General features: G+C 45.0%; 1 protein-coding gene across 1 annotated transcript in view; it reads right to left on the minus strand.

The window, feature by feature from the left end:
* The window catches only part of LOC144825191 (mucin-2-like), a 1,014,272-nt gene that overhangs the window by 746,899 nt on the left and 242,225 nt on the right, over positions 1-25,148 (minus strand). Inside the window, exons 4-6 of the mRNA XM_078684042.1 lie at positions 24,941-25,055; positions 19,013-19,070; positions 9,118-9,221 (exon numbers count right to left, since the gene is read on the minus strand). Of these exons, the coding sequence (XP_078540168.1) occupies positions 9,118-9,221; positions 19,013-19,070; positions 24,941-25,055 (277 nt within the window). The remainder of the gene's footprint in view (positions 1-9,117; positions 9,222-19,012; positions 19,071-24,940; positions 25,056-25,148) is intronic.

The raw sequence follows: 25,148 nt of genomic DNA on the forward strand, positions 1-25,148 counted from the left end.
ACTCACTTCTGCTGTCTCATAATATTTCTGTACATTTGGTAATGCATCTAAGACTTCCATGGTTATTCTGGGTTATCCTCCTGCCCAAAGTAGTGTTTAGACCAGTGCATCTACCTTTGTAAAAAAGGCCTCTGGTATCCTATAAGAACTATTCTGCAGTATATATAACAACCATGGGAATGCAACCATTTTAAACATCCAAGCATTCCAAGTTTGCCCCGTAGTACTAGTCCGGGTGTCTAGCTATCCAGATTCTCAAATCCTTGAACTGTGACATATCTATCCATAGAGGGAGTGTGGGACACAGTTGTAGCGTGGACCTCCATATGCCCATTTACAGTGTGCATCTGTTGATTTCCGTGAACTGTTCTGTTTTCCTTAGTTCAACCCTCTGGTAGCCTGGCACAAAGCAGTCAGGCTTAACTTAGAGTCATTGTTATGCAGCACTTCAAAGAACAATAAACTGAAAACACAACACAAGAAAAATCTTCACCAAATTAGAAAAATAGAGTAACATTTAATAAATTATTTGACACCAAAACAACAAAAATCCAATCTGGAGAACTAGAGATGTGCAATATCAAAGGTTTGCGTGAAAATAGTGCCTAGAAGCACAAAGCACCATCTGTCATTATCTGGTTGTGCTAGACCATGACAAATTCAGGCCAACCTAGTTGGAGTGTGGGCCGGATACAGCAGAACAAGTATGGTATACATGATTAGGTTCCTAAGTGTGCATGCATATTTGTAAGCAGGTATTCTTCAGCACTAGGAATGAAGCAAAAGAGTGCTTGACAGGTGTCAATCAATCAGTCAGGAATTTGTGAAGGGTGCTACTCACCCGCCAGGGTCTCAAGCCGCTGGGGGGAGCCTGCTCCTTAACAGCCAAAGAGCCAGGTCTTGAAGCTCTTCCTGAAGATGTGCAGAGTGGGGGCATGTCTGGTGGTTAGTGGGAGCTTGTTCCAGGTCTGTGCCAGGATGTAGGAACAGGTCCTTTCACCCGGTCGGGCTCTGCGAATACGCAGGGTTTTGGCAAGGGCGAGGGCGGTGGAGTGGAGGTTTCTCATGGATACATGGAAAGAGACTCTTTCATTGAGGTATTGGTGTCTGGTGTAGAGGGATTTGTAGGCATGAGTGAGTAGCTTGAAGGTTACTCTCTCCTTGACGGGGTGCCAGTGGAGGTATCGTAGGGGCTGGGTGATGTGTTCATGTCATGGGATTCTGAGGACGAGTCTGGCAGCAGTGTTCTGGATGGTCTGGAGTTTTCTGAGCAGGGATTTGTTGATTCTGGCGTAGAGGGTGTTTCCGTAGTCCAGTCTGCTTGTTATGAGTGGGTGGATGACGGTCATTCTGGATTTGGGGGGATCCACTGGAAGGTCTTGCGAAGGATGCGGAGGGTGTTGAAGCATGTGGAGTAGACCGCATTGATCTGTCGGGTCGTGGTGAGGGAGGAGTAGAGAATGATACTGAGGTTCCGGGCGTGGTCCTTGGGAGTGGGGGTGTTGTCGAGGGCAATGGGCCACCAGGTGTTGTCCTATGCTGATGGGGTGGTTTGACGACGAAGACTTATGTCTTCTCTGAATTGAGCTTCAGGCAGCTGCTGCTCATCCAGGAGGCAATGTCTTTCATTCCTTCCTGGAAGTTGAGTAGAGGGTGGCACCGGGTTGCTTCGTGAGGAAGAGGATGAGCTGTTGGCATCGGTGTAGTATACAATGCTGAGTCCATGCTGTCTGACGATGGTGGTGAGTGGGACCTTCTTGATGTTGAAGGGCTTGGGGCTGGGTGATGATCCTTGGGGTACTCTGCAGTTGATCACTGTGGGTTCGGAGAGGAAAGGCGGGAGTCTGATTCTTTGGGTTCGGCCAGTAAGGAAGGAGCAGATCCAGTTCAGGGCGGGTCCCTGTATGCCGGCATCGTGGAGTCTGATGGTGAGGGTGCAGTGGGAGACGATGTCGAAGCCTGCAGAGAGGTCTCGTAAGATGAGGGCCACCATGTGGCCCTGGTCGAGGAGAGTGCTGATGTCATCAGTGGCAGCAAGGAGGGCGGTTTTGATGCTGTGGTTGCAGTGTAATCCAGATTAGGTAGAGTTGAGGATGGAGTTGGCTTCGATGTAGTTTGTGAGCTGAATGTTGACGATCTTCTTGGTGACTTAAGATGTGAAGGGGAGGAGAGAGATGGGTCTGCAATTTTTGAGGTCTGCACAGGGCTTCTTGAGGAGGGGTTGACTTCTGCGCGTTTCCAGTCATCAAGGAATGTGCCGGATTCAAAGGAGACATTAATGGTTGCGTTGTAGCTCGGGTGCTATGGTGGCAGAGAATTTGTGGGAGATGTGCGGCGGGCAGGGGTCCGTGGGGGCTACTGAGTGAATGCTCTTTATGGTCATGGTGGTGTCTTCAGCTGTGACCTCGGTCCATGCGGAGATGGTCAGATGGCTGGCGTTGCTGGGGGTAGGTGTGGTTTCGGTGTCAGGTGTCTGTTCATTGAAGTTATCTTAGAGGGACTTGATCTTGAGATGGAAGTAGGAGCCAAGTTTGTTGCAGAGGTCTTGGGAAGGTGTGACGTCTGATGCCTCGCTAGAGGATTTGGTGAATTCCTGAATAATGCTGAAGAGTTCCTTCAAGTTGCTGGAGTTGGCGAGGATTTTGTTCTGGATAAAAGTCCTTTTGGTGCATCTGATGCGTTGGTGGTATTCTGTCATGGCGTCCTTGTAGGTGGTTCAAGCTTCTGGAGTTTTGGTGTTTCGCCATACTTTCTTAAGATGTCTGCAGGTGCAACTGGATTCTCAAAGGTCAGTGGTGAACCAGGTGTCTTTCTTAGCGCGCTGTCTGTCAGAGTTAGGAAGGGGTGTAAGCTTGTCTGCGCAATTGGTGATCCATCTGTGTAGTTTGTTGGCTGCACAGTTGACGTTGGTCGTGGTGGGAGGGGGATCGTGGTTGAGGGTGGTGTTGAGGTGCTCCTCAGTGACCTTACTCTAATTTCTTAAAGGAGAGCATGGTATAGGTTTGTGAGTGGCGTTTTTTTCGAGGGAGAATTGTACACAGTGGTGGCCTTTCCAGAGTGGTTGCGTGGTGTGGCTGAAGCGGTTGCTGTTCCCTCCTGCGAAGATAGGGTCAAGGGTGTGTCCTGCCTTGTGGGTAGGTGTGGTGAAGAGCTGTTTCAGTCCGATGTTGGCGAGGTTGTCCAGAAGGGCGGTGGAGTTGGGGTTGCTGAGGTTGTCGAGGTGGAAGTTCAGGTCTCTGAGCAGTATGTAGTCCATGGAGGCGATGGGCTGGGGTGCGATGAGGTCAGTGATGGTTGTAGTGAATTTGGTTTGTGGTCCGGGAGGTCTGTAGGCAAGGATGCATTGTAGGGCCGTTTTGGGGCTGGTCTGGATCTGCAAATGGAGGTGTTCCGTGGGGAACGAGGAGTCGTTCGTGCTGGAGGTGGTGAGTTGGAGGGAGTTCTTGTGAGCGATGGCTAGTCCTCCTCCTGGGTGGTTGGGGCCTTCCTTTCTCTGGATCTTGTACCCGTCGGGGATGGTGGTAGTGATGTCAGGAGCAGAGGTGGGGTTTGCCCAGGTTTCCTTGAGGAAGCCAATGTCTGGCGAAAGGGAGTCGAGGAGGTCCCAGATATCTACTGTGTGTCTGTGCAGGGAGTGTACATTGAGAAGAATGCACCTCAGGGGTTCGGGTGCACGGGTGTCGTGAGGGTGAACGGTAGCCCTGGGGGTTCGAAGGTTGGTGAAGGTTTGGCTGCAGTGTCAGCAGGAGAACTGGCCGTAGGTGGTGTCTGGTGTCGAGAGCTGGCAGTTGTTGTTTCTTCCGGGGTTGAGTGCATGAAGGTGTGAGGAGCACAAGGCTCTCAAGGCAGGTGAATCAGGTCTAAAAGCATTCAGCTTCTGTGTGAGGGAGTTACACATGGACATGTAGTTGGGACATATGGAGATTCAGCCTTGCACTGCAGAAAGGAAGGAGACCACAGGATGTGCAAAAAAATGGAGTTCCATGCCCTGATGTGTTGCTGAGACCTTTTGCAGTGGCCTGTCTTCCCTTATTCCTTTTTCTAGCAAAGGGCCATTACTTCCACATGTGATGCACAGGCAACCAGAGATCTTAGTCTGATGAGCTAGGAATGTTGAGGTGCTCGAGTGCACAGTCTTGAAGATGATGCAGTAGGCTTGTTAATCATGTAGCAGGTGGTCGGAACCTCTGCAGTCCTTTTTATAGTGGTGGCAATCCGCCATTCAGCTGGGGTATAAAGTGTAGGATGATCTTTAAAGGGTTCAGGTGAAACGGAGGGATCTCAGCGAAGAAGGCATTACTTCCATCAAGAGGAGAGAGGATTAACTCTTCCATCAAGGTGAGAGAGGACTAACGCTTCCAGCAAGATGAGAGAGGACTAATGCTTCCATCAAGATGAGAGAGGACTAACACATCAAGATAGCAGAGGACTAACGCTTCCATCAAAATGGGAGAGAATTAACGCATCCAGCAAGATGGTACTGGTAGTTCCATCAAGATGAGAAAGGCACTGACAAAACCAATAAGTCTGGTTCAAAGTGATAATGCATGCAAACACAAGCATGCAGAAATCATGTTTGCAAGCAATAGCACTTTAATATCCAGTCCTATTCACTTAGTCAATGCTTGTTAGTGGTGGTACAGATAGGGGAGGTGGTATTGGTGGTGGTGGCTTTAGTGTTGGCATTGGTATTGCTGGAACTGCTACTGGTGATGGTTGTATTAGTGGTGGTATTGTGGGAGTGGCATCAGTGTTGATGGTATTGGTATTGGTAGTACTGGTGTGGTATTGGTGGTGGTATTAGTGGTTCTGGTAATGGCGGTGGTAGTGAAATTAGTGGTATTGGTGGTGGTGTTTGGTGCGGTATTGTTGATGATTTTATAGTGGTAATATCATTTGGTTTGATTTTTATAAAACCTGCAACTACCTGGGGGCTTCCTGGTGCTCATACTAAAAGTGTAAACAGTGGTGGAGTGACTTTAGGAAAGCTATTTCTTGAGAGGCTTTCAGAAGGAAAGCAACTTGGTTTCTGCTTTCAGACAGAAGGGAAGAGCCTTCCAGGTCTTTGCAGAGATCACTGAAAAAGCTCGGCCTCCCATTCTGATTTTTTTTTTAACTTTGGGTCTTTGACCTGTAGTGCAGATGCTGATCAAAGTGCTCTGCTTGGTGTATATTTCTGAAAAGGCAGCGAGACATAACTGTTGTGTGTTTTTTTTTTCTCCAGAGTGTATTGATTTATGGCAATGTCAGAGCGCTTTTAAAATGCATCTCTTTCCAACTGGAAGCCAGTGGAGAGCCTTCAGATGTTGCACCATATGCTCTTTTTGCGAGATATTTCGATTTAGCCTAGCTGCTGCATTCTGAATAACCTGAACCCTTTTCTGAACGCACTGTTGAAGTTCCAGGTATAACACATTGGTGTGATTATAACACATTGGTGTGATTCAAATGGTTAATTACTAATGCTTGGATGAGCTGCTCTTTGTGTATGTTGGGGATAAGTGGACCTGGTGGTGGTGGTGAAATACATCATGGTGGTGGTGGTGAAATACATCATATTGGTGGTGGTGATATTGCTGATGGAAGTAATGGTGGTGGAAGTTGTATTAGGATTGTGGTGCTTGAATTGCTACTAGTGTTGTTGGAAGTGGTGCCACTGGCAATAGTATTAATGACATTGATGATGATGGCACTGGCAACGGTATTCATGGCATTGCTATTGGTGGGATGCGTATTGGTGGTGCTATTAGTACAGGGGTTAGTGGTGGGGGTTCTTACTATTATTTGTGGTGGCATTGGGATGATTGTATTAGTGGTTGTACTGACGGTGGTGAGGGTGGTAGAGAAATGGTGATGGTATTGGTGTTATTGTTTGTGATATTGATAGTAGCACTGGTGGTGGCAGTGATAACTTTGCTGGTGTTTTATGTTGGAGGTGGTGGCGTTGGTGGTGATGGTTGTATTAGTAGTATTGAAGGTGGTGGTATTGGTGCAGCATTGGTGAGAGTGGTGATATTGGTGGTGGTGGTACTGGATCTGTTTGTGGTGGCAATGGTAGTGATGGTGGTGATATTGGTGTCGTTTAGGCGGTTATGAGCAAGTGCCCACATAATATCGTGTAAATGTCGTAGACAGACCTCTTGACTGCTTTTTTTGTTTATCATACCTGGAACCTCAACCCAAAGATGCTCATCAAAATGCACTGAGGAAGCAATTTTAAGTTCAAGCTCGCACTTGTGTCATTAAACAAGCAGAAATAACGACAACAGTTAACAAAAGATTGTTTTGGTACATAATACTTATATGTGACAAAAAGTGTTTTAGACATATATAGTTCTTCCTTAACATTCTTAGTAAAGCTTCTTCTCTGGATCTCCCCTTTGCAGCCATATCCTTGGATGCGAAAAAAGCCTTTGACAGGATTGGATCGGACTTTATGTTTCCGGCTTTGCGTTGGATTGGCATCCCTCCCAAATTCATCTCTATCATCTCTTTACTCTACTCTCATCCTCAGGCTTCCATTTTTGTTAACGGGATGACATCGGATTGTTTCTCCTTACACAGGGGTGTTTGACAAGGTTGCCCTTTATCCCCCTTGCTTTTTGTTTTAGCCTTGGAGCCCTTCCTTACTACGATCCGTTTGGATGACAGTATAAAAGGTTTTCAATTCGGTTCTCATCAGGTCAAACTCTGTTTATGTTGACGATATCCTTTTTTATTGTTCTGATCCTGTCTCCTCTGTTCCTTCTTTTCTTCAGCAAGTCTCTTCCTTCTCCACAGTTTCTGGTTACCGCCTCAATTCTGATAAATGCAAAATCCTCCCCCTAAACTCTACGTGCCAGAAACATCTTTTTTCTCAAACTGGTTTCTCCTGGCAGCCTTCCAAAATCAAATACCTGGGTGTTTGGTTTGCTCCTCTCATATCTGACACCCTTAAACTAAACTTTGATTACATTTACAAGAAAATGGACACCGCTATTTCACGTTGGCATCCTCTTTTTCTGTCCTGGTGGGGTAGGCTTAATTCCATAAAAATGATGTTATCTCCCCTTCTTCTTTATACCATTTCTATGCTCCCTCTACGCGTTCCGATTTCTTTCTTCAAAAAGATTGATTCTTTATTACTAAAATTTCTATGGAATGGTAAGCGTCCTCGGATAGCTCTTGCCTCCTTACGTAAAGACAAAACTCATTCTGGGGTGCGCTTTCCGGATTTTAAGGAATATCATCGCGCTTTTTCTATGAAACAAACTACCCGCTGGTTCTCTCAAGATCTTCCTTATTACCCCCCGTCTCGTTAACTATGGAATCCTCCTTTATCTACCCTTTTAATTTTCGCAAATGTTTGTCTTTCTCATCCTCCCCAGCCCGTCTTCTTACTCCTGTTATCTCTTTCTCTCACAATCTCCTTTAACCCTACTTGACCTCCTCTTATCCCTCTCTTACTTCTACTCATGAACAACCGATCTGGAATATTTCACTTATCAGAATCCGTAACCGCACCATCTTTTGGAAGTCCTGGCACTCTCGGGGATTGTGTTGGGTCTCTCAATTACTTGCACATGGCTCTCCTCTCTCCTTCACGGATCTTCAGTCCTCTTTCCTGCTACCCTCCTCTACTCGTTCACAATACACTGCTCTCTATCCAGTCCTGATCACTTACCTCCGCTCTTTACCCTCTTCAACTGACGTTCCTCTGGACCGCAAATCTACTTCCTTACTTCTAGAGCCTACTCCTTCCGCCTCTGCTCTTTATAATTCTTTTCGTTTTTCTACTGCCAGAGTAAAATCTAAGATCGAAATTGCCTGGGAATCGGATCTCTCTCAGGATTGGTCGGTACTTATCTGGGATAAACTTTGGAATAAACTTCATAAGACCTCTAGAGCTGCTAATACTACCCAAACCTTATATTTTATTTATCACAGGACTTTATTTACCCCACTTACCCTGTCCCGTTTTTCTTCAGACACCCCCTCTAATTGTTGGTCATGCTCATGTCCCTCTGCTGATCTCAAACACATGCTGTTTGAATGCTCCTCTATCTCCAAATTTTGGCAACTAATCTGGAAGAAAATCCAGAAGATTTTTCAATTTCAAGTCCCCTTTTCCCCCTCACTAATTTTTCTAGGTTCCCTATCACCGTAACTTCCCCAGTCTCCTTGTCATTACCTTCTCCTTGACCTTTTGATTGCTGTGGCTTTCCATACCATTATCTCTAATTGGAAACAAGCTGCAAATGTTTCCTATCATTCCTGGTGGAATGCAGTTTGCTTTCACCATCGACTAGATACCAACTATGTATCCCCCATTTCCCTGGCAATCAAACGTGACCTGATTTGGCTTCCTTTGGTTACATATCTTTCTTCCTCTGCCCCAGCACATGCCTCCCCAGATCTTGACATTGTCGAGGTGCGTAACTCTCCATGATTTCCCTCTTGCCTTTATATTATGGTTTTGCATTTCATGTATTATACTGTTTTTCTACTTCATTATACTCATGTTATGTTCACTCAATCCTCATGTTGTTATATATGCCTCTTATGAAGTTTTATTATATTACTGATTTTCTTTTTGTATTTACTTTAACTAGTATTCCTCATTCTGATATATTATGTTGTTGTATCCATTTCCTGTTTTTTCTCTTCCTCCCCCTCTCCTTCCTTTCTTTATTTCTTCAATAAAATCAAACTTAAAAAAAGAAATACATAGTTCGTTAGGCATTGCAATACAAGCACTCCATAAAAATTTTAATGGTACACCATACAGTCACTAGCATGGCGATGAGAGAGAAATGCTCCTCTGAGCTGAACCAAGATGTGACTAACAATGTCTCAAGTCAATAGCAAAAAGAGGCTGATCCAATTAAGCCAAATGTTGAATTGGGCTAACCTAACAGCAGCTCCATGTATAATTAAATGAATAGATATTGAAAACAGCTGTGCTGTTAACCCAGACATAAAAAATACTTAATAAATTCAATAGTAAAGCATTGCTATGAATAATTATTGATATATTTACATTATCACCTACAGGCAGGATCTGCTGTTTAGCGCACAATATATATGTTCATTCATTCACTAATGAATAGTAAACCTCAAAATAGTAGGAATTCTTACTTTGTCATTGCAGGCGTCTGGACCAGGTAATGATTCTTTACAGGTTTCAGAGTGGCCCAGAATCTTTTGATTATTCCAAAACTGAATGTCATTCGGACTGGTACCTGAAATAAGCACATTTAATGGACTCACTTTAATGTGGAACTGCAAACCTCCTACCAATTTCCTGCTTTTTGCCCACCATATGTGCCCACCCTTGCACCACTCAAACCGCTGGAAATATTACAATAATCTGCCAGTCACCTTCCCTAAACTCACAACAACTCAGCCTAGATTTGCTTCACATCATCAATGATATATCATTGTCTCAAATAGTGGAAATGGCCTATGTTAACATAACACCGTTATCTCCTCTGCATAAGAAAGAACTGAGTGCTGACAAGTGTCTAACCCAGCACTGCCAATAAGGAGTTCAGGATTTGGGGTGTGCGATCTTCGTTTAAATTCTTTTTGTATAATGACATGGATTTTTTATTTTTAAATGACGTAAAATTACATGAAATTATTTGAAACGCAATTTCTATTTTTTGAGCACAAAGTTAATCTCCACATCCGAAATAGACATGAGAATGTGTTTCAACCTAAAAAATACTGCAAAAAAACACAAGTGTCACACACGAGAGTCACTCGCATTCTATTGGTTCACATTGTTCCAGTGCTTCCACATGATCATATTTTACCTAAGCGATCCCTAACTATGATGTGTGGCATGATGATGTAACTTTGCAGAATTGCACATAAAAATGACATCGGTTGCACGAATTACGCAGGCGTAAATTTCACCCACCCGGGTCCACCCAGGGGATATGACTTATCTATATTGCCTTGGTGAGGGCAGGGACTCAATGCTCCAAAAACATTTATGCTGATTTTAATTTTAGGATGGCAAAACTGGAAATCCCAAGAATCCTTGAAATCTTACGACGTTTGAAAATGGAAGCTGCCATCTAGGATTATTGGGTGCTATTTCTCTTGTGTATCACAGTCGTCCTCGCTAGGCAAACATGCTACAATGTTCCTGCTGCCATTACGCATCCTTTTGGATGTGTAACTTGCTTTGGGAGAACAGTTACTTTCTTGCGAGCTTCCTAAAGATCTGTTTCAATACAGAGAGATATTCTGGAATTCAAGTCCTGTTGGGATGGAAACTTTGAACTATTGATTGAATTATTGCCCCTGGAGGTATATAACGTTTTACTCAAAGATAGCTTCCTCCTAGGCTCAAATAGATTCATTGCCAGCATCTCTTATGTTCTTGCAAACACATTTCCTAAAATATCATCCCACATGAAAATATCCAATGATCACCTCACCCATCTCAGTCGTAATAAAAAGTTACATTTCTACTGTTCATTCTTTTGGGACCTCAGCCTTCCCACATTCTTTTGATTCTGTTAAAAAAAATCCCCTTCTAAAGAACCTTGCCATAGCCATGAAAACCTTCATAGTATGGTGTCCCACATAAATAGATAGGATGGCATATGTGGTATGTTGGATCCATTAAAACCGATCACTGCTTGAGACTTAGTCCACAGAATGGTAAGAGAGGGGTTACACTTTTTCTGTGCAAGCAGATTTTGCAGAAAAGGTCGAATTGTAAGAAATTGGGTTATTAGTTTTGCAGGATGTGAGTCCGTCACAAGAAATAGATCCATAAGTGTCTCCTAAAGGGGAACCAAGTATCCCACTGTAGCACTTGACTTTCTCAGGGTAGTAAAGCAGAGCAGTCTAGGGCCATTCACGTGGAGGTGGTGTGGGCTAGCAATCTCTATCTGCTGGCACAATGCAACAACAACACTCAACAAATTGCTGCCCAGTCAGTGCTCTTTGTTTCAAAAAGGAAAAGTATATATACTAGCTACACTACTTAATAGTATCCATTAATTTACAACTATATACATAAGGTAGAGGGAAATCATTTTGGTGACATTCTGAAATCGCATTTGACCCTCGCAGGTCATGACCACCATAAAAACAAAACCTTCCTTACCCTCATTTGATGTAACCTCACTATTTAAAGGAAGTGCCATTTATTAATAAAGCAGGCCTATTTTCTTTGTCAAGGAGCCTCTTGGCCTGGTCAAGAGTTTCCCACATTAGAATATGAGGCTTGCTTACTGGCTTTGCCTATGGGTCACCACATTATCAGAACAACAGCTACATATTAGAAGTCACCGTCATAGCAACGGAATCAGTAGCCATGTTAAAATGCAATCATCCTTACTAAAAGCATTGCAATATTTCTCAATCATTATAGTCAATAAAGTGCATTGAATAAAGTATTGACAATTAAAATAACGTGTCATAGTCTCTCATTTATACCTCAAGCTATATATATTGCAGCAATAGGGCCTATCACTAGGTGTCTCTGCATGTTGCTGAAGAGCATCAAGTCCCAGCACTGGGAATGCTTGAATATTGGTGAAACCTCTCCCAGGGACATGTTTGCTGAGTCCCCAGGAACGCAGGGCCCCAGGGATGGGGTGTACAGGGCTGGAAGAGCCTCTGGGGAGGGGGCCAATGATTAACCGCAACCGCAATATCCAAAGTATTAATAGACTGGCTTTGCCCCCTAAGGGCTTAGCTCTCCTAGGGAAATTTCGAATATATGGCGGAGTACCACATGCTTTTTTTACTGTTTGGCATGTTTAAAAAGGAAAATCTTCAGATATGCATAACTCGGGCCCTAGAATACAATTCCCTCAAACATGTTCTCACTTTGCTCCTGGTTAGTGAACTACAGCCGATTTTGGAAAAAGGGGGTGGTGATGGACAGAGTTTCTGAATGATGCAGAATACTCTTACCAAGTCAATAGATCATGGTTTTAATCCATCACCGTTTTTTAGCTCACTGCACCATCCCAGCTCAGAACCTGGCTATATGCAAATTAGTCTGTTCCTGTCCCAGTGCATGATGGGAACAGGGCAAACCAAACTACCAAGCCAATTCTTATACTGGGAAGGAAACAAGCTTCCGGGGACCGGTTTCTGGCATCACAGCCTTCATCGGCCCGGCTTGCTTGAATCCTGATGGTGCAATGAGCAAGGGACTCACGTCTGAGTATACCCTCCCACACATAGTGTGGATAAAACCGATTTTGGAAAAAGGGGGTGGTGATGGACAGAGTTTCTGAATGATGCAGAATACTCTTACCAAGTCAATAGATCATGGTTTTAATCCATCACCACCCCCTTTTGTAGTGAACTACAGCCACCAGGACCATTCTTAGTAGTCCTCCTGTCACATCTAAAGGGTGCACTTTGCAGGGAGTTGGTTTTACTGACTCCCTGCACCAGCCTTCTCCGCTGCATTGTCCTCCACAGACCCGATTGCACCCTGGCTGTCTTGCAGGTATCTGGGGACAGAAGAGTTGAGGTCTTACCCCAACTGGTCTGTAAGGGGGTTCAACAGGGCCTGTGCCCAGGTTTCCATTAAGTTACAAGTTTAAACTTGACATCTTTTTCTAAACTCTGACTTTTTAAATCTCTTGCTCTTACACAATAGTATAGTTAGAAATTATTCTGCATGCAGAATATTTTTTAGTAAGCATTTGATCATGTTGTTTATACACTCTGTTCAAGGCTAATGAATATTGAACGTGATGCCCTTGCATTTGGTTGTCTGGTTATAGACAGCTCTGAGTCTCAAGACAAACATCAGTGCTGCACCTTTGACACAGTGCAATAGGAACAGTGCTTTTATTATATAAATCGCTTCCGAGCCAAATTCGGCAGAGGAGCACTTTCGTGGACTATCCTGGAACGTTGTGCGCTGTGACTGAGCTGCAGTTCTATTGACTCTTACTTTCATCCTGCAAAGCACAATAGCCAAGCACCAGATCTGCTTCCTTATAGATCAGAAACATGTATGGGGGGGTTGGGTTGTCCGAAGAGATGTGGCAGAGGGTACTCACACTAGGCTCTTGCTAGTGTAGGTTGCATTAGATAGGAGTATAAGTATAAATATAATCATAATCACAACAAAGTTATAATGGTTTTCACCATTCTTGTAATGCTGGTGGCAATGCTTTGTTTCATCCTCCTAATAATTGCAGCTCACCCTTTTCACACAGGAATACGTTGGTTTCAATAAATGTTTGAAAAGCCAATTCATATCTTTCTTGTGTCTCCCTGGGGCATGCCTGAGTAACAATGAAAGGATAGATATGTTTTCACGATTTTCTTGGGAAATTAGAGTTGTCATATTCTGACGTTGAAGATACCAGCTGGTACCCTGGAAGGTTCAGGATTCAGATGGTGCACTGTGAGCTAGCTAGGAATTGGACAAACATACTCTAATGTAAGTATGGGCGAATTTTGCGGATCTGCGGTCCAGGAATTCGTGCGAAATCACAAAAAAGTCTGCGAATTCACGGATTTTCCTGTGAAATTGCGGATTTTTTCGCGATTTCCATCTACTCAACTGGAGTACTTTCTACTGGCTAATCAGTAAGTGCAACCTCGTTGGGTAAATATATAGTGCTTTTCCTACACTGCAGCTGCAAAAAGGGCCAGAAGATTTGTCTCCACTGACCATGTGTGCCTGTAACTTTGCCACCGCACCAAAAGGCGCCGAGGTCCCTTGAGTGAGCTGTCCATCGTAGTTGGGAAAGGGCGGGAAGATGTTTGATACCGCTAGTATGTGATGCAGGGCTTCTATGCGTGTCAACATGCTTCTTGTGTATAAAGGGTCAGAGAGCGAGCAGGGCAGCAGGTGAGGAGAAAGCAGCCTCCTGGTCACAGGAACTACACAGGGATTGCGCTCGAGAAACTCATGGATTCAAAGACCTCCCTCGAGTATTACAGCTAATTTTTGGCGGCAGATATGGGGTTAAAGCACACTTACCCAGCCTCGACCGTGCTCACTAATGTTTTGGGCTGATTAAAACGTTACTGAATTTGAGCTTCAACTCGGGCACCTGCTTTATTTATATCTGTAAGTGCTTCCTGTTGAGGTTTAATTTTTGTGACAGGAGCCTCGTGCCAGAATGAATCCTGCCCTGCATAGTTATCCATGAAGATGCCACCGTTTTGTGAAATACCTTTACTCAACTGGAGTACTTTCTACTGGCTAATCAGTACGTGCTACCTCATTGGGTAAATGATAGTGCTTTTCCTACACTGCAGCTGCGTAAAGGGCCAGAAGATTTGTCTCCACTGACCATATGTGCCTGTAACTTGCCACCGCGCCAAAATGCGCCGAGGTCCCTTGAGTAAGCTGTCCATCATAGTTGGGAATGGGAAAGGGCGGGAAGACGTTTGATACCGCTAGTGTGTGGTGCGGGGCTTCTATGCGTGTTCACATGCCTCTTGTGTATAAAGGGTCAGAGAGTGAGCAGGGCAGCAGGTGTGGAGAAAGCAGCCTCCTGGTCACAAGAATGGGGATTGCGCTCGAGAAACTCAGGGATGCAAAGACCTCCCTCGGGTATTACACATAATTTTCGACGGCAGATATGGGGTTAAAGCACACTTGCCCAGCCTCAACCGTGCTCACTAATGCTTTTGGGTTGATTAAAACGTTACTGAATTTGAGCTTCAACTTGGGCATCTGCTTTATTTATATCTGTAAGTGCTTCCTGTTGAGGTTTAATGTTTGTGACAGGAGCCTCGTGCCAGAATGAATCCTGCCCTGCATAGTTATCCACGAAGATGCCACCATTTTGTGCAATACCTCTACTCAACTGGAGTACTTTCTACTGGCTAATCAGTAAGTGCTACCTCGTTGGGTAAATGATAGTGCTTTTCCTACACTGCAGCTGCTTAGGGCCAGAAGATTTGTCTCCACTGACCATGTGTGCCTGTAACTTTGCCACAGCGCCAAAAGGCGCCGAGGTCCCTTGAGTGAGCTGTCCATCATAGCTGGGAAAGGGCGGGAAGACGTTTGATGCCGCTAGTGTGTGGTGCGGGGCTTCTATGCGTGTCAACATGCCTCTTGTGTATAAAGGGTCAGAGAGCGAGCAGGGCAGCAGGTGAGGAGAAAGCAGCCTCCTGGTCACAGGAACGGGGATTGCGCTCGAGAAACTCAGGGAAGCAAAGACCACCCTCGGGTATTACAGATAATTTTCGGCGGCAGATAAGGGGTTAAAGCACACTTGCCCAGCCTCGACCGTGCTCACTAATGTTTTGGGCTGATTAAAACGTTACTGAATTTGAGCTTCAACTCCGGCACCTGCTTTATTTATATCTCTAAGTGCTTCCTGTTGAGGTTTAATTTTTGGCCCACAGGAAGCACGTACAGAGTGAAGGCAGGTGCCCGAGTTGAAGCTAACTTTTTAACCATTTTAGAATGGCGCCAGCAAGCACTCTGGCAGCTTGCCGGCACCATTCTAAAATGGTTACAAAGTTAGCTTCAACTCGAGCACCTGCCTTAACTGTGCTTCCTGTGGGCCAAAAAGAAAAAACCCGCCCGCTCGCGAATTCGTGAATTTTTTGGCAATTTCGCAAGATTCGCGGATCGCAAAATTGCCGAAAATTCGCAAATTTCACGAGCGGAGCGGATTTTGCGCCCATACTTACTCTAATGATATGTGTGGACTCTGCTCCCATATTCTGATGGTTATGTTGTCCTGATACACAGTCCTACTTAGTTCATAGGAACTGTATGACAAGTCCTCAGGTGGCACAAGGGGCAGTCACCACTCGCCCTGGAGAGACCGATTTAGTCCACTGCAGGCAAAATCCTGAGTCCATCGGTGGCACCTGGGGACTTCTCCTTTCAGCTGCTCTTGATTCTGGTGTTGTTGTCTTCCAGGTCCAGGGTTTTGCTCTCTGCCTCACCCTTGTGCAGGGGGTTATAGGTGTGGGTGGAAAGTTCTAGATGCTAGGCACCCTTGGCCAAAGCACGACTGCCACATTAGCCCTCCACCAGGTTCAAACCCTCTTGCACAACATTCTGGGACAGTGTAAAATGGCAGAACCCCTCTTCCTCTAGTTAGAGCTCAAGTACACCCCCAGATGTGTGGCCATGATAATGGACAAGCCCTCCCCTGGGGCCACTCTAAACCAGTTTTGCTCCAGCTCCGCTAACACAGGTTTAGGAGATAAAAAGTTTAGGAAGACAAAAGGGACGTTGGTCTAGGTGTTAGCTTCTTTTGCCAGTGACAGGGTAGGCATCCTTTGAATCTCGGAAAGGGGCTGCCACATACCAGAGGCCACCCAGCTGAACGAATAAAAATCTTCCAACACCCATGCCTTTTGTCCACTGTCTATGAATGTAAATGTCATGGTACTTATAGAGCGCACTGTCACCAGACGGTCACCTTGCGGCCTAAGCAGCTTCCTGGCGCTAATACTCATACCACTGTGGAACCCCTCCTGGCTTTCCCTGTGAAGTGTCCACTCCTGGGCACCCCCAGGGTGGAGCCAGGCATCCTTAGCGCTGTTGGGGCCGGTTGCAGCGTGGGGCCCGTGATTAGAATAGGCACCGAGGTGAGAATTAACAGGTCCAAGGAAATTGAGCCCGAAACCCCTCCAAGGCGGGAATCGAACCCTGGTCCCTGGCCAGAACTCTGCATCAGGGTCCGCCGCTCTAACCATTGAGCCACACTCCTCTATGAGCAATCCACTTCTTACCACAGAGGAGGTATCAGCAGTAATGAGGCACTGGGCAGTGGCAGAAACACTATTTTGGCTTTAGGCAGAAAAAATGCAACTTTCTAAAAGAGTCATTTTCAAAATAGTAATATCTAATCTGAGCTGACCATTAAATTGTATTTTGACTTACTATTAAAATGAAACCTTAAATTGTTTCTTTAACTGCTACCAAAACGAATGTATTACATGTCCCAGTGTAGCCCAGTGATTCCATATGGAAGCAGCATGCCTTGCTACAGTGGAAATAGATTTTGTAAATATTTCACTGTAAGGACATGTTCCATTTTTTTTATGTATCCTACTTTTAAATATCATGTAGCTTTCCTTCTCTGCAATAAAGCCTACTTAGGGGTGACTTAATAATATTTTTAAAAGGATGGTGTAGGCCTGTCAAAAAAGATTACTTGACACGTTGAATTTGCAGTTTAAAACGCCACAGGCAGGTTCCCCTGTACAGCTACTGAGCTGCCCACAACAGTAGCACATGAGTCCCACGTGCAGCCTGCACAAGTGCACACATATGTGTGCATGAGTGTTCACATGCAACCAGTTCAGTGCTCCTTATCCTAACTGTGCTGCAGTGGTCTTACCTTAAATAGGGGTCACTGGCGGTAAACACGCTCTAGGCAATTACCATGAAATTACAGTCAGTGAAATTCACCCACAATAAAGGTACAAAAAACGAGCGATCAAAAGGAACAAATCCTAACTGACTAAATGAGCGGAGCCCACTTGCAACATGAATGCTCATGGAAGGATGAACAATTTATTTTGTTGGAAAATGGCAATAAAAACTACTTGGGATTCACAATTAATAAAGCTTTTAAATCACATGCTTCACTTTTTTCTTTAACTCAACCCTTTTAAAAAAAAATGACGTATTTTATCACAAGCCTTTTTCTGACTACCTGGCTTCTTCAGAATAATGCCATATTACCCAAATAGTATTTCAGTCCTCGAATCTCACCTAGGAGATCTTACAGTTGTGTCAGATCAAAGCCTGGACTGTATTTCTTTTATGGTGGAGTAATTAGATTAATTTTGTTAATTCCATGTTAGTCTTTGAACAGAATTACTGATAATTACTCCTACTCACATAATTTAGGGGGAAAGTCCTACTGCAAGAGCACATTTAGTGAGCTCAAGTGGCTGCTCACGCACATCAATCGTCCTCTGCTGCATTAAGTGCTAATTCCTACAGCAGAAATGCATCCTTGCATCCCTTTGAAACTCGAGGGGGCATTTTGCACTAAGGAAATAGATCTAAATGCCAGGAGAAAATAATACCAAGGGCATATTTAGTGAGTGTGAGCAGCCACTCACACTTGCTAACCGAGTTATGCTGCATTTAACTCTATTTCTCAGCACAAAAATGCATCCTTGTGTCCATTTTGAATTTCTCTTCTTGTGTAGTTCCGCGTAATCTCGCTGAATACTTAGGTATTGCCACATGATTACGCTACGGTGCAAGTTACGCCCACCCCTAGCTCAGATCTTCAATTTTGGAATTTAAAACATCGATTCAAGTGTGGTTCTAACAACAAATCTTTATGAATCTGGGGAATACTACTTTTATTCCAAGTTGAGTCACTGAAAACGGTTTGCTTATGAAAATTATCTGCCACAACTCTGTGTATCTGCCAGCATTAACAGGGATCGGCTGCCTTTTCGGACTGAACCTGTTTCTTTCTCTTTTAAGGAATTCCTTGCCTTAATCAGGAACAGTCACTATCGGGTTAATTTGCAAAGTGTGTCCTGCAGACAGAAAGCAGCAACCGCTCCCTCTAATTGGTCAAGGCCTGTAGCATTGCAGTCATGCCTCCTTACTTCTGGTTGCACCCCGTCTGCCTTTAGACAGGTGCTTGCAATTTTGCTCGTTTAAAAAAACATCACTAGGCCCTTTGGACCCAAAAAAGTGCACCCAGTTTATCACTACCTAAGCCACCTACGTTATCCGGGTCCATGATGAAAGTTACAACAGACCGAGCCCTCTGCAGACTCTTTCAACCGAAGGATGGGATCCATGTCTGTTGTTATTGCTGCTATGGATAAATCAGAGCTACCTGCTGGTGGTGGAGGTGTAGCTGCATTTGTTCTGTTTTGTCCTATCGGAAGCATTCAACACCGCTGACCATTAGCGTCTCATCTCGACTCGACCTATGCAGTTTCATCCTTTGAGCCCCAGTCATACGGTGCATTTTGTACCACAGCTGGCTAATATTTGGGAAGCTCATGAATATTTTAGGGAAAACTAATGGGTCTAAGAGAGCTTTTTCAAATTACACCTTTCGATTTAACTTACCGGTAAAGTTCCCACAAAGTCCACAAGTACTGTTTTGATATTTTTTATCCAATTTCAACTGCAAAAAAAAAAAAGTTTTTTGTTATTAGAGAAGAGGATACATGTCTACAGCAAATCAATAAAACACATGAAAATATCACTGATTATTATGAGCACCCAAGCCTGTTGCTTCTTCCACTTTTATTTGTCAGCCCTGCCTCAAACTCGACCTAAATCTCGTAGTTCTCAATGCTATACAAAAAATAAGATAAGCTCTTCTGCTGAAATGGTTATTTCTAAACAGTCCATGCACATACCGGCAATGTGATTCTTACCGGATATTGGTTTCGTACATCTGACTCCATGTAAAGCAGCCCCCCCCCCGCCTTTTGCATCGCTATTCAATCATGAGCATTTGAATGTTGCTAAGCACTCACATACTAACCATGCCATTGCCTCTACTCAGCAAAGAAACTTTGACAAAAGAAAGCAAGAGTTAGAACTATTTTTTATTTCTCCAATCACCCTATGGTATCAATTCTTAAACCCGTGGTACTGAAGTACTTGGCGGGCAGTCTGGTCCATATAAGTATCTCTGGCCTTGCATGTCTTTTCCTAAAAACATTATAACCTGAGATCCTACCTACAGATTACTAAGAACTGGTTAGTCCACCGTGTCTTCAATTCATTCACACCTAAACTGAATTTCCTCTCATCTAGATAGCTTCCTGTTGTTTATTCAGGTTTAATACAGTTTTAACCACGATTAGATCCCTCTAGTTTTCATGCTGACTCCAGGCAAACAACGAAATTCCAAGTCAACAAATGACTAACTTTTCTTTTTGTGAGGCTTCACCATCTCACTCCAGCTACTGACTTGCTCATGGTGGGCCAAGCCCGACCTTTACCTTGTATGTACTCAGGACATACACTGCTGGTAGGTCATCTGGCATGCTCACTTCTTCTCCTCGAGGCACTGTTAGATGCTGAAGCTCGCCCTCCAACTGAGCACAGTAATGTTGATCACATCACCACCATTCTTAGCAATCAGCATTATCAGATATTTTGTGCCATACTGCTTTAGGATTGAAAATCGTATTTTTAAACCTCTCCCTGTAGCTAAATTGGGTTTACTTATGATTACTAATTGGTACACAAGTCAGAGTCAGTTCTGGTCATATGCTGGAATGGGTCCAGAATAACTAACATTTACAGTTGGTTTCATCCTAACTTAACTCTTTCACATACTCATGCATGAGCTATGAAAATCTGATTCCCTGTCTCAATGAAATTTGCTTGCAACAGTCCTGGCATTGTGAGGATAATTGCTGTACCCCCATCTGGCTGATCATTGGTACTTACACAATAGGTCCACACTTCAAACAGGATTGGTGTCTGCTGCTAGAAAAGTGACGCAAGACTCCGAATTTCTCCTGCTTGTAAGGAAATGCCCAATTTTTCGTGATCACCTCCAAACCGTTGAACTGGTGCTGCTGTTTTTTTCGAATCTGATTCATGCTTTTTGAATCTGAAGGGACATTGAAACGTACTAACCAGAACTCAGTACCAGTGCTCTGACCTTAAAAGGTATATGTCTGATTGGTTCACCCAAAATTGGCTTAAGGCAACCTACTTATAAGTACCTAGATTGTGGTACCACTGGTACCCAGAGCCTGTAAGTTAAAATGTCCCATGTGGACTGCAGCACTAATTGTGACCCCACAAGTGTATCAAAGCATGGCTCCCAGACTGCCGCTGGTGGCTGAAAGAGCAGTTTTTGAACAGCTAACTCGACTTTGCCATTCAAAATAACGACAAAGTCCAGACCTTCCTTTTTAATATGTCAAGACCAATGCCAGGGTGATCTGTATTAAAAAGTGGAACATGTGCTTCACGTGTTCTTACAGTAAAAACCACCACTCAACGTTTTTGCTGTGGAAAGGATAGTAGCCTCATTGGCAAAGCAGGACTACACTGCGAAAACTCACCTGTGCTAAATTCTGAATAGGACTACTAAAGTTGGTACATCAAGGTATCAAAAGAATCGATGCATTAAACACTGCCAAAGTAGAATTTAATGTAACTGTTAAGTGAATGGCAACTTTAGAAAGTCGCCGCTCTGTTGCCCTAAGTTTTCCAATAACCATTTACGGTTACTAGCCATGTGACAGCCTTCTACCCTCCTGGGGGGAGGTGTGAACTCTCAGGAAGTGACACAAAGGGCCTGCCACTAGAAGCAGTGTTACCTCTCTTTGTCAGGAAGGCCAAACGGGGTGTGAACCCAAAAGCAAGATGGCTGGCAAAGCAGTTTTCAAACTGCTTCCTCGACTTTGCCATTCAAATTAATGACAAAGTGTAGACCTTCCTTTTGATAAATATAACTCACTTCTAAGGCAGCCCTATAGAAACCTAAAGCATAGAGCTCCATATTAAAAAGTGGAAAATGTGTTGCACGTTTTCTTACAGTATAAACCCCAAAATAGTTGTGTGCGCTGTAAAAAGGCTAGTAGCCTCATTGGCGAATACAGGGTTACACGCTGAAAACTCAGCTGTGCAAAGGTCTGAATAGGACTACTACACTTGGTATCAAAGGAATCATTGCCTGAAATGTGACTTGATGCCCAAGCTGAATTTAATGCAACTTTTAAGTTAATTGCAACTTTAGAAAGTTGCCACTCTTTGCCGTGTGTTTTGCAATACCCATTTTGGTAACTAGCCACACAACAGCCTTCTGCTCTCTTGGGGGAGGGTGCAAACAACTCTCAGGAATGGACACAAAGAGCCTGCCATTGGAAAAGATGTTACCTCTACCTGCCAGGAAAGTCAAACAGGGTGTGAGTCCAGAAGCAAGCTTCAAAGGATAAGCCTCCTTTGAAAGGCAAATGATGGAGACACATGAGAGGGGATGCTCTTTTGTTCTGATAGGCAGGTTGGTTTTGGGGACAGGGAGGGTAAAACAGTTGCCAAACCAGTTTTTCCATGGGCATGTAGTCCTTAGGTAGCCACACCTCTAGGGTGGGATACTTAGCTCAACACATGGAGAGAGGGGTCATGACCTCCTAAGAGAGGACAGAATATTGCATTTTGAGATAGCTAGATGCCACACATTGCAGGAAGCGGTGCAAAAGGGGGGTGGTGATGGACGGAGCATCTGAACCAATCAAACACTCACACCCAGTCAACAGATCTGGGTTTAATCCATCACCGTTCTTTAGCCCACTCTGCCACCCCAGTTCAGATATGGCCATGTGCAAATCAGTCTTGACCCTGTGGCTCATGGGAACAGTCCAGCCCGAACTGACAAGCCATTTCTTCCCTGGACCGGAATCAAGCAACCTAGGACCGGTTTCTGGCTATCAGCCGTCATCAGACAGGATAACTTGACTCCAGTGGTGTAGTGAGCACGGGACCCACGTCTGGGCATACCCTACCCACACAACCTCACCACATAATAAACCAGTTTCCTCACACTGCTGTTATATCATTCTCCTGATAGTTAAAGTCTTGGGATGTTTTCAATCTGAACAAATGGCAGATGTCTGAATTCTGTCTCATCATAAAACAGGAGGGCCCTTTGCATGTAGTTGGATTTAAGAGAGTGGCATTAATAAAGGCTCGAAGAGCAGCCATTTTAGAAATTCGTTGAATAGTCGGGTAGACCAGCATGAGTGATGATCCAAAAGGACATGAGAATGACCACTGTAAGTGTAGAATGCAGAAGAAGAGTTGAGGTGACAGAGTTACATAAGGTGGTGGTTGCATCAATGGCCAATGTTTCCTCTATCCTCTAGTACCTAGTGCACAGGCAAAAATAAAGAACAAGGAAACAGAAGACTTACATGAAATATGGAAAGGAAGAAAGAAAATCAACTCTGCTGTTTGACCCCTAGAAAGGAGGCCTACTGAATGTGTCCACTCTTGCTTTTGATGTAGAAGGCTGGAAAATGCTGCTACTTAATGTGGTCTGTGGCTTAAGACCTATGGGTATTGCTATGGACTTCAACCTGCTGCAGGATAGGAGATTGCTAGTGCTTGGCAGCAGTGCAGGTTCAGAGTCTTATAGGAGCAGTTTCTTGTCTGCCTTGTAAGGAAGACAGTGTTCTGACTGTGGAGAGGGATGTGCCTGAGCCCCCCTGCATGGGAGCGTCTGCTTCAACGAGAATCCAAACACCCTGGCGACAAGCAGGACTGGAATCATCATCACTACTGTGTGGGGCCCAGGTATGGGAATAATGCTTGCCTGCGGGCCTATTGTGCCTTCTATCCCTGGCACCACGCACTCCTAGTTATTGTTATTGGGGGCAGTGGAACATCCTGCAAACCGCACCAAAATCTATGCAGTAATGGTATAGATACTAAAAGTAGAAGTTGGGGCGTGGCCAAGATGGCGATGGAGTAGGACCCTACTCCCATCTCACTCCCACCCAAGCCAGCATTAGGAACGCCCTGAGGTGTTCCTGGCCGGCAACTCTTCGAGACCCAGTGAGAATATGCTGCAGTTGAGGTGTTGTGGCAATCTGGGGGTCAGATCGGGCCGCTAGCCACATCACCGACCCCCGATTCGGCTGCATGCTGGGCCCCGCTAGCCCTAGGCTAGCGGCCGTGTAGGCCTTTCCCTCTGGGCCACGCCACTATTGGCCCTACATGCTTGCACCATCGGAGAAGAGCCAGATACAGACCAACGCTTCCTCCAACCTTCATGCTGCCCTGTCTGGTGGGCGATTTGGAGTGCTGCCATCAGTGGAAGCAGGGGACCCATATCCGGACCCAGATAACGAGGCCTGATGCCCTGCAACCGATGAGACCATCTGAAGGGACCCTGGGACTGGAGAGCCCATCGCCATACCAGAGCCCCCAGAGTGCTGGAATCCAAGGAACGGCTACATCTCTACCATGAGAGGCGAACCCTGGAGCAAGGTCACTGCGACCATTGATTCCTCGGGCCTACTACCCCACCAACTTCCATATTATCATTGCCCATGTTAGGCCAATGCCGAGTTGAAGACACTCACCCGACACGGGCGGTGGCTTGGGCATGGATGTTGGGGCAAGTGGAACCTCAAGCAGCACCCCGCCCTGGCCCTGAAGAACGTGCTCAGGAGCGCCGAGCAGTCATCGATAAACTGGCAACTGGCACCGGCAAAGTGATTACCTGATGATGCCACATAGCATTTGCTCAACATCTGATATCTTGCCAACCTGGCATATTTTCCAATCTGCATGCAGCCTCGGGTGGTGGGGAGGAGTCGCCTAACACCACCAGAGAGCCGAGCCTCGTCTATTCGTTCCTGGCCTAGTCAGATATGCAAACACAACAAGATGATGGACAGAGTGCTGAAACTTTTCAACCACTTGCCCACAGTCACTAGATCTCGGTTTAATCCATCATTCTTTTGCTCACTATCGCACATAGTTTGAACACAGCCATATGCAAATTAGTCTTGACCCTGCTCTTCATGGGAACTGTCCAGACCGAACTGCCAGGCCAGGTGTTCCCTGGACCAGCAACAAGCATCCGGATGCTTGTTTCCGGTTCAGGAAAGACCAGGCTTGGCAGTTTGGGCTGGACTGTTCCCAGGAGGCACAGTGTCAAGACTGATTTGCATATACCTGGGTCTGAACTGAGGTGGCGAAGTGAGCTAAAGAACGTTGATGGATTCAACCCAGATATGTGATTGGGGGGTGAGCCTCTGAAAAGTTTCAATGCTCCGTCCATCATCTCCTTGTGTTTGCTCTGCTCTCCTAAAGCACTCAACCACCCAGTAACATATACAGGAGAGTAGTGGTCAGGGGAGATAACATGATCACTGCACTACAACACATGAAGGACAGCATGAAATGTATATGCGTTCATGTCACTACTAGCTACCTACGTTTTCATTTACAGCAATGAGCCTATGGAGGGCCCAGCTCACGGCTAGACTGGTCAGTGATTGTCCACACGTTTACCTGTAGATGGTCCTCTCCGTTCCATGTGAGCACAAGGTCCAGGCCGGAAGTGATGGTGATAGCTGAGTTCTCCTTCACAATTTCAATTCCAGACTGGACATAAGGCAGAACAGCTCTGGAAGAAATAGCATCAGTGTTACCGATTCTGCTGGAGCAACCTGAGGGATGTGCAATATACATGTCCCTGTGCAGCACTGTTGCAATTGAT

This window comes from Lissotriton helveticus, chromosome 3_1 (assembly GCF_964261635.1).
Source record: "Lissotriton helveticus chromosome 3_1, aLisHel1.1, whole genome shotgun sequence".
Classification (NCBI taxonomy): Eukaryota; Metazoa; Chordata; class Amphibia; order Caudata; family Salamandridae; genus Lissotriton; species Lissotriton helveticus.